The 14,013-nt window shown below is 32.0% G+C and overlaps 1 protein-coding gene across 1 annotated transcript; it reads right to left on the bottom strand.

The window, feature by feature from the left end:
• Nucleotides 1-990: 990 nt before the first annotated feature.
• Nucleotides 991-4,350, bottom strand: LOC106640646 (uncharacterized). Its single transcript, XM_014354739.2, has 8 exons — nt 4,125-4,350; nt 3,890-4,033; nt 3,598-3,816; nt 3,368-3,525; nt 2,072-3,287; nt 1,618-1,989; nt 1,445-1,540; nt 991-1,381 (listed from the first exon to the last, which is right to left on the bottom strand). Exons 1-8 carry the CDS (start codon nt 4,236-4,238, stop codon nt 1,223-1,225), a joined length of 2,478 nt encoding a protein of 825 aa, XP_014210225.2. The 5' UTR covers nt 4,239-4,350; the 3' UTR covers nt 991-1,222.
• Between the last annotated feature and the right edge of the window lie 9,663 nt (nt 4,351-14,013).

Here is a 14,013-nt window from a genome sequence, read left to right as displayed (position 1 = left end):
AGACAGGTTCTACATATATATATATTAAAAAATAACTTATCCCCTCCTCTATATATGTCACTTTCTTCTGTCTCTTTCTTTCTTCTATCATATAAACAGATTCGGAATTACTCGGCAAGGCTCGGCTAGACTCTCGGGAGTCTCGGTGTCTCTCGGGTAATCAATCGAACATGTTTTTTTTTCCCTATACATATATACTTATACTTATTAATTCCCATTCATAATAATCATATGCTAAGTACTATCGTAAAAAAACAGAATCTCTGCAAAAATTTACATAGTATGTTCTAAAAAGTATGTAATATCATATTACTCGCGGCGGGAAGTGAGAGGGGAGATACAAAGATATATATTTTTAGTTGCATTGAATTTGCATATATTATACTACAGATATTTACATGGACATTGTGTACTTAATGTAAAAGTGCACGTGCTTTTATTATGTATTACGGAATTATCGTTTAATTCTTGCAGTTTGCAGATATGTACCCTATATATATTCTCACAATTGATAGGGTCATTGACTTTGGTAGAACAATAAGGCAAAACCGGCGAATCGATTTTATAATATATTAGCGCCCGTGAATACTTAGGGTGTGCTTTAAAAAACCCTTACGAGATGTTATTCGAATCATAATCGATCTAAATATGACTCATGAAACAATTAACAATGGAGTTATCAAGATTTAATACGTTCAAATGTGATAAAATAGCTTTCACGATAAGTATTGTTTCTTGGTGGTTTAAAACTCGAATTTTTAATTACTCCCGAATTTCAAAATTCGAAAACTAACCCATGCCTATGTATTAACACCTATTTATTTTTTCACTTGAAAAATTTTTTAGACAAATTTAGCTATTTCTTTGATCTTTGATGATGTTGAATGTTGATTTACCATTTCTCTGTGTTCGATATTTCGGACTGTTTAGAGTCATATTAACGAACGTGTGTATGATTTTTAGTTTCAAAATTGATATAAAGAGATGTTACTTGAAAATTAAATTTTTTTTTATTTTCTTATAAAAGTATTAAATATTTAACACATAAAATAAATTATCTTAATATATAACTTGCTTTTGATAATCACATTCATTTGTCAAAAAAGTAGTAGGAACTAGGATAATTGGGCTGTTGGGCAGCACATTTATCCTCAATAAATGATCAAGATTCCTTCAGAGCTTTCCTTATTTCTTTCTATTATTCGAGTAACTTACGAAAAATTTATCTTGCATTAATCAATTTCACTCTATCGTCAATACTTTTTTTTTGTTCCTTGGTTAATTTTACGCTATTTAGAATCACAGCTTTTTCGTTCTTTCTTAATTGTATTTCCATTAATTCATCCATAACTATCAGTTTTTGCTGGGCTTTTTTTAAATCCTAAAAAATATTATGTCAAAATTTGTAAAAACAAAATATTTCCGTTATTACATCTTAATTTACCTCTCTGAGTTGATCTTTAATGCTTGGATCAGTTTTACTCTGTTTTCTTTTTTGACTGAACTCTTGAGTACTATATCCAATAATCTTTTCTAATATCTAAAAGTGAAAAAAAAAGATCACACATAGATCAACAAATAGTATTTTTAAGTAACTGCAGAAAAATGTTATGATACCTCGGAAGAAAAAACAACATCCAAATTTGCAGTATCATCTGAAATAGTACCTTCCAAATGAAAGTATTGCCCTTTTTCGTTTTTAAGCAAATTTAATTTAACAACATTTTTTACTTTTCCTCTGACTATTATACGTGCTGAGTCCATTTTTTTGCATAACTTCAATGAATCTTTCAAAAACTCACAGCATTTTATACCATCCTCAGTGAGTAAGGGGGATTGTTTATTTTTAGTAGAACTCGTTGGATTAGTAGGACTGGTAAGAAAATCTGTTATTTTTCTTCCATTAGATTTATTAGACTTTGGAGTACCACTTAAACGAGGTACTTTTTGAGGAATATCTTCAGAGGAAGATGTAGAAGATGTGGCTTCCTGAAAATTGTACTTATTTTTTAATCGAAAATGAAAAACAGTATGAAATTTTGTTTGGACTGTAATTAAAAAACTTTCTTACTCGTGATCTTTTATTTCCAAATTGTTCAGAAAAATTACTTTGACTTTGATTTTTAGCCTTAACTGGTAAGTTTTTTGTATCTGTTACCTTGAATTTTTTACTATCTGCTTGTTGATCAATACAGGACTTAAAGTCTTTGTTTTCTATAGCTTCGAATTCAATGTCAAATTCATCATTAAATTCCATATCCATTTTTGGTAAAGAATCGTTCTCAATACCAAAATTAGTTTCACTTGATGAGTGCTTGGAGCTTGCACTATTTTTACTACCACGAGATAAACAATCGTTATTTATCTTTGATTCCTTTGACTTGGATAAACTAATTGATAATTGATTGGATTTTTCAGTATTTGTGCTGACTTCATTTTTGTTAAAGTAATCATAAAAATCATCCGTTTCCATATTAACATCACCTAAATCAAAATCATCATCTGGAATACTAAATTTTTTTGTATTGTACAATTTTTGTGGAAGATTATTATTTCCACCTTTACTTGAAATTTGGTTTGAAACACTTTTCAAAGTATTATTTTCTTTACTAGTATTATTTTTACTGGCGCTAATGGAGCTGCATGGTGCAATGTTTGATAAATTTGTTGTACTTTGAGACTTTGATTTGATAGAAGTTGTAAAAGAGTCTGTTAAATGATACATTTCATCATCTGTTGGAAAGTCATCAACAATGGAATTTGGTGTTGCTTTTGGTAAATTAGAGAGTTTGCTACTCAGGGGTGTGGGTAGTGGAGGTATTTTAAAAGTAGGTTTAGACATAGGTATGCTTTGAAATGCGTTATCATCAACCATTTCTAAAAACGAGTCTCCATCATCTTCGAATTGAATCAATCTTTCTTTATTTGCATTGTTATGTTTTTGTTGCGGCGTTTTATTTTTATCCACAGTGGTTCCTAACGACTGTTGACTTCGTGATCCCGGAGTGTTTAAATTTTCAGTTTTCTTTACGGTAGAAGAATTTTGCCTCTGATGACAATTTGAGGTATTCACTTCAGACGTTTGACTTGGTGTATACCTCAAAGATGAGGATGTATTTTTGCTGATACTAGAAGTTTGTTGATTAATTTGCTTGTCAATCTGATCTAAGACTTGTGAATCGATATCAAAGTCATCATCTGTTTGAATTGTTGCTTGGGTGGATTGGGTTTGATTGTTTTGAGTTTTCTTGTTATCATTATATGGATCTGGATTTTCTTCTAAATTTCTGTTGGATATGTATATAACAATAAGGAGAAAATTTTTTTAATCTTGTGCCTTAAGTAATTAACTACAGCTATAACTTACAGAGCTCTGGCAAAAACATTTTCTACAGCATTAGTAATTAATAAACTATCAACTTCACCACTGATGCCCATGATATTTGTCTCTTCCAGTAATATGACACCTTTTCTGCATATGACGGGTCCTTTGATCATTACTTTGAATCCCGGAAATAAAGTATCCTAAAGGAGAAGCATTACAAGTATGTTAACACAGTTCAGAAAAAAAACCGTCTATTGAAGAGAATTTTTTGCCTTTAAAAATCTTATTGGCTTATATTCAATAGCAATAACATCTTGCACTCCATCGGTTAAAAATAACTGTAACATTCTTTTTGACTTGGGCTCGAAATTTTGAAACTTGTCATCTTGTATATTTTCACGTTCAGTTGCTTCAACATTTTCAATTGACACATTTCTTATTTTTTCAAGTTGCTTATACTTAGACTGGGAGATGTCATATATTTTATCCATCTGAGAAGAATAAAATTACAAATATATTAAAATGACATCAATAGAATGATGAGAAACTGTGTTGAGTAAAAACCTGAAGTATATATTTTCCAGGAAGTGTCGTGCATTTCTGTTGTGCCAAACCTCTAGGCAGGCATCCTTTTTCATTGTTAATTTCTCTTAAATCATACAGCGCCCATTGATTCATAACAAAAGTTATGATTTCTTCTTGTGATGCCTAAAATGTCAATATTCATTACCAATAACGACTACAACAATATTGAGCAAAAATCCATGAGTGTGTATAATGGGAATGAAAAAAAACTTACATTGGAGTGTTCACTGAAATAATATTCGATGCATTCTGACAGCCAAGAATCATTCATTGTATAATGTTGTTTGTTTAAGGAGTTTTTCACTCCCCTAACCAAGGCCTCGTTCATTCTGTCACTTATTTGTGCTATTTAACAATTTATGCAGTAGCTTTTTCCCAAAGAAAAGACATTTGCACAAATACCGTACATTAAACGGTTTTAAAAACAAGTGAATTTTCAATTCACCCCAACAACTTAGGTATTTTAAGTATTAACTTAATAATGCTACACGATGTCTAATGCAAAATAAAAAATAACGATCAGCGCGCCATAAAATTATGCTGAACTGCATCGGTACTACAGGTGACTAAAGGTGGCATTATCATCGAACGATAAGTCCACTTTATCGATAGTAAGTAACAAAAACAAAAGTTTAAACTTTTATATAATATATATATATGTATGTACATAATTGAAATACTTTTTTTTAGATTTCAATTGTTTCTTTTTATATTTCATGAGGAAATGCATCAATTCTTTTAGTATACTGTGCGTCTATTATTTCAACAAAGTATCACTTTTTCAATTTTTTTCATACAAACTATTATCTTTCAGTTCTCTCGAACGGAAATAATATTTTTATTGAAACAAGTAATTCAAAAATTTTACGTAGAGGACACATCGAGTATCTATTTTTTTTTTTTAATTTTCTAAATAACTCAATCACTCATATAACTTTTGTAATTGAAGAATTTATAGTTCATCAGTGAAAAATAAACTTTGTTTGAATAAAAAAGAGTTTTAATAATAAAGTTACAAAAAAAAATTTTGTATTCATGCATGTAGCAGGGATCGAAAAATAAATGATAGAAATAATAATATAAATAATTTACGAAATGAGTTTCTTAAATACTTAAATAGCATCTAACAGCTGTTAATTAATAAAATTAAGAAAAACTTTTCCTGTGATCATATATAGTAGGGTTCGAAGAATGGTAAAAGATAAAATATTGAAATAAATAATTAAAAAATGTATTGAAATAGTTAACAACTGTCAATTTAAGCAAGCACTACGTATTGAAATAACGCATTTTTAAATTATATTGACGAATAATATTTTGTATGACAGTTTGTGTCGTTATACTTAAGCCTTTACACCCTTCGATAGTAGGTACACATAGTAGTCGGCGGCGAGACAAATAGAGTTGAAAGCTCGCCACATCCGCCACCTGTTTTTTACTTTTTTGATTCGTACTTACAACGCAGCATGATTTTTTATCATCACTAAGTTGGTGAAAAATTTTCAAAAAAAAAAAACAAATAACAAAAAATCAATGTCTGAAGTTAAATGAATTGTAATTAAAAAATTAATGTTCCCAAAATTAATGAAAATACAAGAACAAAAAGAAATAAAAATCATTCCTCAAATTTCGGTGAAAAAACCTTCAAAGCAACTCATTACAAAAAAATTTGTAATTTCTAATATTATACCTGTAAGTTGGATGCACGATAGATCAATAAATGAAATTGGTTTGTACAGAATAAACAAACCAAAACCACGATACTTGCTACATTAATTTTTTGTTTTTTCTTGTTTTCGTTATTTCCAAAGCGAAAGTATACGCTTATACAATTTCAGTATGCACACATTATCCACAATTTATACACACTGCACCAATACATGGTCATCGTTTATAAATAATAGCACCTCCAAATTTCCGCAAAAGCATGCAGGTATACATTTATTATTATTTTTTTTTTTTTGTAATAATAATTGCTTGTAACATAGGTATATATAACCCATACACGCTGGAGGCCATCAGGCGCGCGTGATGTGGAGACCCGACTCCCGTCCGTATTGTACACCTATATGTAACCGCGCTTGTGTTATTAGCGCGGCAGGTCCCCTTTGATCTTTTCGTTCGCTCCTCGCACCTGTCGATTTCTCATTCTCTCGAACCGCGTGAAATTTTTCGACGTAAAATTTACCGATTCCCTACATATACCAATTGCTGCACACATAATGGCACGTAATATATAATATACTGGGGTGTGGCAAGGGGACCGCGCGTGTTTTTGATAGATCTAGGTTTAGCATCGGAGCTTTGATTTTGTGGTGAGCTATGAGAGACTCTCAGGATCAATATTACGTCCGCCTCGCGTGTAGATGTAGTATAATAGCCACCTCTACACGAGGGTCTTTTCCCATATACATATACATTGTATACACGACAAGCGCCGCGGATCTCTGAATAACGTGATTATTGTTGTTTCTTTTTTTTCTTTTTTATTCCGACACGAAGACGGTACCTAGGTATATCATTAGAGTGGCCTTTTTTTTATTTTACGTTCCGCAGCTAAACCTAGCTGCGACTCCGTTGTTCGGGTTTCATGTGAAAGAAGCATTTAGGTCCCAAAGAATACATAATTGAGAAAAGAAGAAAACCACAGACTGGCGTGTTTCGTAAATTTTGAGGGATAAAAAGGAAATGTGCCGTTTCGTGTGTAACGTTGGGGCCCATAAAATTTCGATTCGACGGGTACAAGTGGATAAATACACTTAGGCATGGCGGAAATGTGTGAAACGTCGAGCGATGAAATAATAAATGACAATAAAACGATAAAACGACGGGAGCGGTATTGTATACGCGCGTAGGACACCCTGTACACGCAATGCGTTTTAGCACGCACGTGTGTAAATGTAAAGTTACGTCCAAGAATCTTGTAAGCAGACGTACATAAAGTGGACAGGACACTTAGCAATTTTTATACTCCTCCATAAAACATCTTACAGGTGAGAAGCTAAATTAAAAAAAAAAAAAAAAATGTTTCATGGAATAAAATTGTTCAAGTTGCGGCTTCATTTGTGCTTGTCATTACATACAGCTCTATTCGACATTTACTAATTTCAGACCAAATGTATTTTCCATTCAGTAAAATAATTTACACCAAGCCAATGTATACAAAATCGCTTAAATGAATTACATTTTTTTTTTCATGCAACAGGGAAACAATGAATAGTATAAGTAAAACTTTAAATTTGGATTCTTATTATTATTAATGAACAAAACTTGTTCTATAAATATAATTTTCAAACAAAAATCTTTATTTTTTTCTTTACTATCAAGTCAGTTCCACAGTATTCTCATCACATTTGTACGAAAAAATTAGTAGTATACTATAGTCCTGGTTTCTATTCATTTTCATCGATAGCTCTTAAATGGACGTTGTAAATGGTTCGTTTTCCCCAGTATTCTTTTTCAGATACTCTAATAGTTAATTTGATATTTCCCAAATATACTGAGCAGTCAGAATTAGGTCTCACGTAGAAACAGACCGTATACAAGGCCATTTCTAACTCGGGTGATGTGCCAACAAGAATTAATTTATTCGCCGTTACTTGATCGCCATCAAATGTAATGTTTTTAAAAGTTACGAGCTGTATTTTATGATCCTGCAAACAAAAAGACGTTTACACGATCATCAAACTAGCAGTGTAATCGAATCGAAAATTGAAATGCGAACGTAACATAAACATATTTTTGAAATTTCCACATATTATAAATGAAATAAAACAAAGATGGCTTACGTAGACTGAATCAAAATTGGAAATCCATTTTAACGCTGAAAGTTGGAGCCTATTCTGTTCTTCCATTTTTGCTGCATAGATCCAGTTAAAAGGGCCATCGTTTTCTGTGGTGACAAAAACTGCCTCGAATGCACTGCTCCCTGCTACATAATGATCTGATCTCCAGACCGAGTCAAACCACAGATTTTGCAAACTTTTTTTGTACTCGTTGATATCATTTTTAATAAAGTCCTTGCTAGCGAGGAAATTCATCGCGGTGGACAATACTTTCGTTTCAAGGAATGTGTTGAGCAGCGAGTTCTGTTCATCTATGATTAATTGCCTTTGGTTATTATGTAATTCTGACTCTGGTAACTTGTAGTTATGGCACATTTTTAAAAAGGTTTTGGTCGTCTGGACTTCAAAGAGATTCGATTTAACAGTGAAAAACCTGTAATTGACAAACATGAAAAAAGGAAACATTACAAAATTTGAATAGAATTTATTAGTTACATTTGAAAATTAGCTTACTTTTCGTCTATTTTTTTGTACGGATGTGTTTTGACATTCATGTCCAAACTGTAGTCTTGATCAAAAAGTGTCCGAAAAAGCCGAGCTAATTCGTCATCTGTAATTCGTCGTTCTTTTGGATGTTCAGGTTCCACTACTGTTTATATACGATTAATATTTAGTGTTTCCTTCTATTTAAATATAAGTAGTTTTAATTTTTAATTACGTAGTTAAAAATTTTTTTTTATCAGGGAAAGTAGTGAAACCGCTCATTAATCGGCTGTATTTTGTTTACAGGAAATAAAAGAATCTAGTACTTATGGGAATTAGTAGAGTTGCACATAGAGTTTACAGTTATTTATTAGTGTCGACAAGTATATACTTCTAAATTATCTAAAAAAGATTGCATCACAAAACTTTTAATTGGTAAATAAAATAACAAATATTCAAACTTCAAGACAAGGTGTAGCTTCTTACCAAATCAAGAAGAAAAAAATAACTTTTCAACAACAAATATAATGTGTAGATTCTTATAAACAAATGTTGTTTAACCTTTGGAAAATTATTTTTAGTTATTTATAACAAATCAAAGTTTTCGTTTAAAAATATACACGATAGTGTCTGATCTTGAAGTTTAAGTTTCGGCTGATTTTCGATTTACGATACCAAAAAATTTAACAAAGACTGTTGTTAAAACAATAACTGAATATGTAGTGAATATTATAATTTTTAATATAAAAAATAATATTACCTTTCTTGGTACCTTCTAATGATGGAACAATCTTTCCGTACTTTAACGTACCTGATGGTAACCATGTTCGTATAGGTTGCTTAGGCCCGCCATGAACGACATTACAATCTGCAATAAAAAAATTTTCCATACTTTAATGCTTTCCACACAACTACTTAGTAAATTTAAGCACAATTAATTTTTTTTAAATCTTTGTTTCGAATTTATTTAAAATATTATTAAAAATAGAAAATACAGTCAGTTGATGCTTTTGTGTTTTAAGTTATGAACTTTAAAAAACAATTATAGCACTGCTTTTACTCACCGAAATTGCAATGTATGAGATACACTTAGTGGGACTTACCAATAACTTGATACAACGACAATAGAGAAACCAAGAAGCTGAAGATTTTCATTTTTTTCTGGTTGAATTTTAGTCGCTCTCGTACTATCGATATTATACAACAGTATCACTGTGACTGCAAACTCAATCGCTGTTCATCCTATATATACGTTTTCAATTCTTTTTTAAATGAGTACACTCATTATTACTACTTAACGATCTCTTTGTCAATTACATTAGTCGTTGGTTCAGATTTACTAATTAAAATTTAATAACTCTCTAAGGAGAATATATTTCAGCTAGTAATCGCGCACTTTTGTTCCGAGGCGTGATATCTGATTGACCTATTTTTACGTTTTCACGCTCATGTCGTTTTTGTTTAAAATTTGCTTCAACATCGCTTCATGAAAAAAAGATTCCAATTCGGCAAATCATTATAAAAGGATTTAGGTTATAGAGATCGCATACATTTATTTTTACGAAAGAAACAAATCAAAATGGACACAAAAAAAAATTTTTCAGTGAACAAAATGACTTCAAACCCAATAGACTATCGAAAGGAGACTGTTTAAAAATACAATGTGGCACAAGTACATTTTTTCATAAATTAATTGCATTACTAGGTATCCATAAAAAATATAAGTCACGTAGTTGCAAGCTCGTTTCGTTATTTGTGTTATTCAAGTTAACTTTAAAAGTAGAAATCCATATTAAAGGCAAATTTAACTAAAATTACTTTTCGGATCTGGAAAAAAGTCAGGAAATAAAAGTTAACGTTTATAATAGTTTTTTTTTTTTTTTTTTTTTATATCGGGTTACCGCGACAGCCTATTGGCCCAGTCGCTGGGGCCACCCACTCACCACCTATGTGTGGGGGTGTTGTATTGCCACACCCATTAAATCCTCTCTTTTTAATTGATACCATACAAATCATACCATGGGCACAGTGGAAGTATCTCCGGTGTAACACACCTTGTCAGTTAAGCTGACACTTTCTGCACCGGGGGGAAGTGCATCGGGTCATCTCACCACTGTGTAGCCTGGGTCCGAAGCATCGGATCCAGGCTAATTAGCATCCCCGGAGAAGCCCCATGTTTCAGGGGCCACTACTCCTCGCCGGTAAGGCCGGCGATCCCTGCCTGGCATCGGGCCGGCTAATCCCTACCTATTAGGCCCTAACACTGTTTCGCATTCACCCAGGCCCGAAGACCTGTGGAGCAAGGAAAAAACCCTGGAATTACTCTGAAGGAAAATTCCACGGAAAAACCCGCCCCGAAACAGCCGGGGTTACATAGGAACTTTTTCCGGTAAAAACAGTTTTTGAAAAAATCTGCACTCACCGGGAATCGAACCCACGACCCCTAGAACAGCGTTGTATCAGTAGCAAGCACGCTTACCACTGAGCCAACGCCGCTCTAACGTTTATAATAGTTATTTACGCAACAAGTGTGGAAGAGACGATTTTCCGCACGAGTAGTGATTAACTCACACGAGTGGCCGGAGTGCGTAGCACGAGTGTGATCGCAAGGTACGAGTTACCGTCACCGGCCACGAGTGCGAGTCTATCACACGAGTGCGGGAAATCGTCCCGCACGAGGTGCGTATAAGTTTTTTCGCAATGAGTGAGGACAATACGTACAAAATAGGTATGAATTTTGATTTCCAGTGTGTACCACAATTTTTTCCGGATAAACTAATTTTTAAATTTCCAAAAATTGAATAGCATCTTGTTTATTACCTAATGCGTAAAAATAGTGATCACGCATAAGTCTTTGTATGTAATCTAGTTTTAATTTATTGACCTCAATACTTCACATTTCTCTACTGATTTACTAACAATGTATGAGTTTTTCAACGTCCTTTTTTATTTTTTTATTGTAAAGTGTAGTTTTTTATCTAAATTGACAGTCACTCGAAAAACTATTTTGTTCCAATACATCGAAAAATAAGTCAAATGATTGTGTTATCTACGTCCTCGTTAAAAAAAAATTTATCATTAAAAATGTTGATAAGTAAGTTTTTTTTATGCATATTGAGCGAGAAAAAATTTCTTTAATCGCATTATATAAAATATTTTATTTTAAATAAAATAATACTTTTTTTGAATGAAACATATTTTATGGAATTAAATTTTTTTTAACCTTAATTACAAATAGTTAACCATGTAAAATATTTGTTTGGACCAACAACTTTTTGTTTAATTAAGAAAAGGGTGTAACAAAATAAGAGTAGAAACACTTTTATACATTCAAGGAACAGAGTCGCTTTCTGATATGAATGTAATTTACTAAGCTGAACGCTTAACTATAGCAACTATGAACCTATTCTCACCTTTAAAAAAATACCTTTTTTGGACTTCGACGGCGATCCATTATTTAACATTGAAAAATCTGTATTGGGAGAATATAAAAAAATGATAGTGTCATTAACCTCATCATTTAAATTATAAAAACTATAGTTTGTGAATCAAAGTCGAGGGAAGAAGGTCACGGAATCTCCAGCGTCATATTCTTTTGAACTAATGTACAGGAATAACTAATAGGTCTGCTTTTTGTGTCAGATTCTCTATAGTTCCAAGAAAAAATAGATTTTCTTCAGCAAATTTTTCTACGTTCGCTCGGTAAAAGAAAGCTAAGCTAAGCAATACTCCACATTTCGTCTTTGTATGCCAACTAGCAATTAACAGTTGATATGTCCAAAGTGCTGAAATAAATTTCCTTCAATTAATGTAGATTACGATCCCTTTTTTTGGCGTGTAACTTCAAATGCAGGTATGAAAGTTTTTTTTAAGGACGAAAACTTACTTTTTTCCTTTACAAACGAAATAATTATTTTATGACATCTATTCGTGAGTTAAAAGTGAGCACTCCTAACATTTCTTATTTGTGTAGTATATAATATGTGTATTTCATCTGAGTGATTGTACGTCACTTTAGAACCTAAAAAAAATTGTTTCTTACCGACGTTGTATTTTTTAAACAGCTGACCATAATAATCTTATTCACCAAGCGCATGAAGTTAAAGAGGTAGTTTGGTGGTAGATGTCACTTCCACACGCAGTCTTATAGGCTGTATGGAGGGACTTTCTTATGCAATAGAAAGAAAATGTACAGTTGAATGAGAGTTTAAGTCTTGTTTATCATTATTTTTATTAACGTGTACAAATTATCCCAAACACAAATAGTTTCCACAATGCATTGTTTATTTTTCTTTTTATTACTTACAAGTAAAGGACCCGATGTCTCTACAACAATAATTTGTATTAAAAATATTTCCATTACAAGCAATCGACACCTTAACTTTTCATTTATTTTCATCAATAACCTTCAAATAAACATTATGAATTTTTTTTTTTCCCCAACGTTCTGTTCCGGATACTCGGATAATGAATTTAATACTTCCTAAAGATACTGAGCAGTCAGAATTAGGTCTCGCGTAAAGGCAGACCGTATATAATGCCATCTCCAATTCGGGTGATGTGCCAACAAGAATTAATTTATTCGCCGTTACTTCATCGCCATCAAATGTAATGTTTTTAAAAGTTACGAGCTGTATTTTATGATCCTGCAAACAAAAAGACATTTATACGATCATCAAATTAGCAGTGTAATCGAATCGAAAATTGAAATGCGAACGTAACATAAACATATTTTTGAAATTTCCACATATTATAAATGAAATAAAACAAAGATGGCTTACGTAGACTGAATCAAAAGTGGAAATCCATTTTAACGCTGAAAGTTGGAGCCTATTCTGTTCTTCCATTTTTGTAGCATAGATCCAGTTAAAAGGACCATCATTTTTAATGGTGACAAAAACTGTCTCGAATGCACTGCTACCTGGTATGTAATGATCGGCTATCCATTGGGAGTCAAACCACAAAGTTTCCAGACTTTTTTTGTACTGGCCTATAACATCTTCAAAAAAGTCCTTGCTGGCAAGGAAATCCATCGCGGTGGATAATACTTTTGTTTCAAGGAACGTGTCAAGTAGCGAGTTCTGTTCATCTATGATTAATTGCCTTTGGTTATTATGTAATTCTGACTCTGGTAACTTAAAGTTATGGCACATTTTTAAAAAGGTTTTGGTCGTCTGAACTTCAAAGAGATTCGATTTAACAGTGAAAAATCTGCAATTGGGAAAAATAAAAAAAATAAAAGTTGCAGTGATTTTATTAAATTTATCAGTTAAATTAAAAATGGTAAAATCAGCTTACTTTTCGTCTTTATTTTTGTACGGATGCGTTTGAACATTCAGGTCCGAATTATAGTCTTGATCGAAAAGTGTCCAAAAAAGCTGAGATAATTCATCATCAGTAACTCGTAGATCCTCGTGAAGTTCAGCATCATCTATTTAAAAAAAATTAATTTAACGAATGTTTGAATACGATAAATTTTCATATTTAGTTTTCCAGATGAAAGCTAATATTCATAAAAAAAAATGACAAAAAAGCACATAAATCATTAATTTTTTTGTCTAAAACTGACTATCTATATATATATATATTGGTATTATTAACGTAAGGTGCACGTTGTGGCTGATTTTCGAGAACAAAAAATCTAACAAATACTGTTGGTATAACAATTAGCCGACCACGTAATGTACGTTGTTTTTTATACAAGAATTTGTATTATGTATCTTAGTACCTTCTACTGGAGGAACAGTCTTTCCGTACTTTAACGTGCCTGCTGGTAACCATCTTCGTACAGCTGGATTAGGTCCATCGTTAATCATATTACAATCTGTAAAAAAA

Source organism: Copidosoma floridanum, unplaced genomic scaffold, assembly GCF_036245765.1.
Source record: "Copidosoma floridanum isolate Cflo_tuat_1 unplaced genomic scaffold, Cflo_Japanese_pri ptg000013l, whole genome shotgun sequence".
Taxonomy (NCBI): Eukaryota; Metazoa; Arthropoda; class Insecta; order Hymenoptera; family Encyrtidae; genus Copidosoma; species Copidosoma floridanum.
This window is presented reverse-complemented; position numbering and strand designations above follow the sequence as displayed.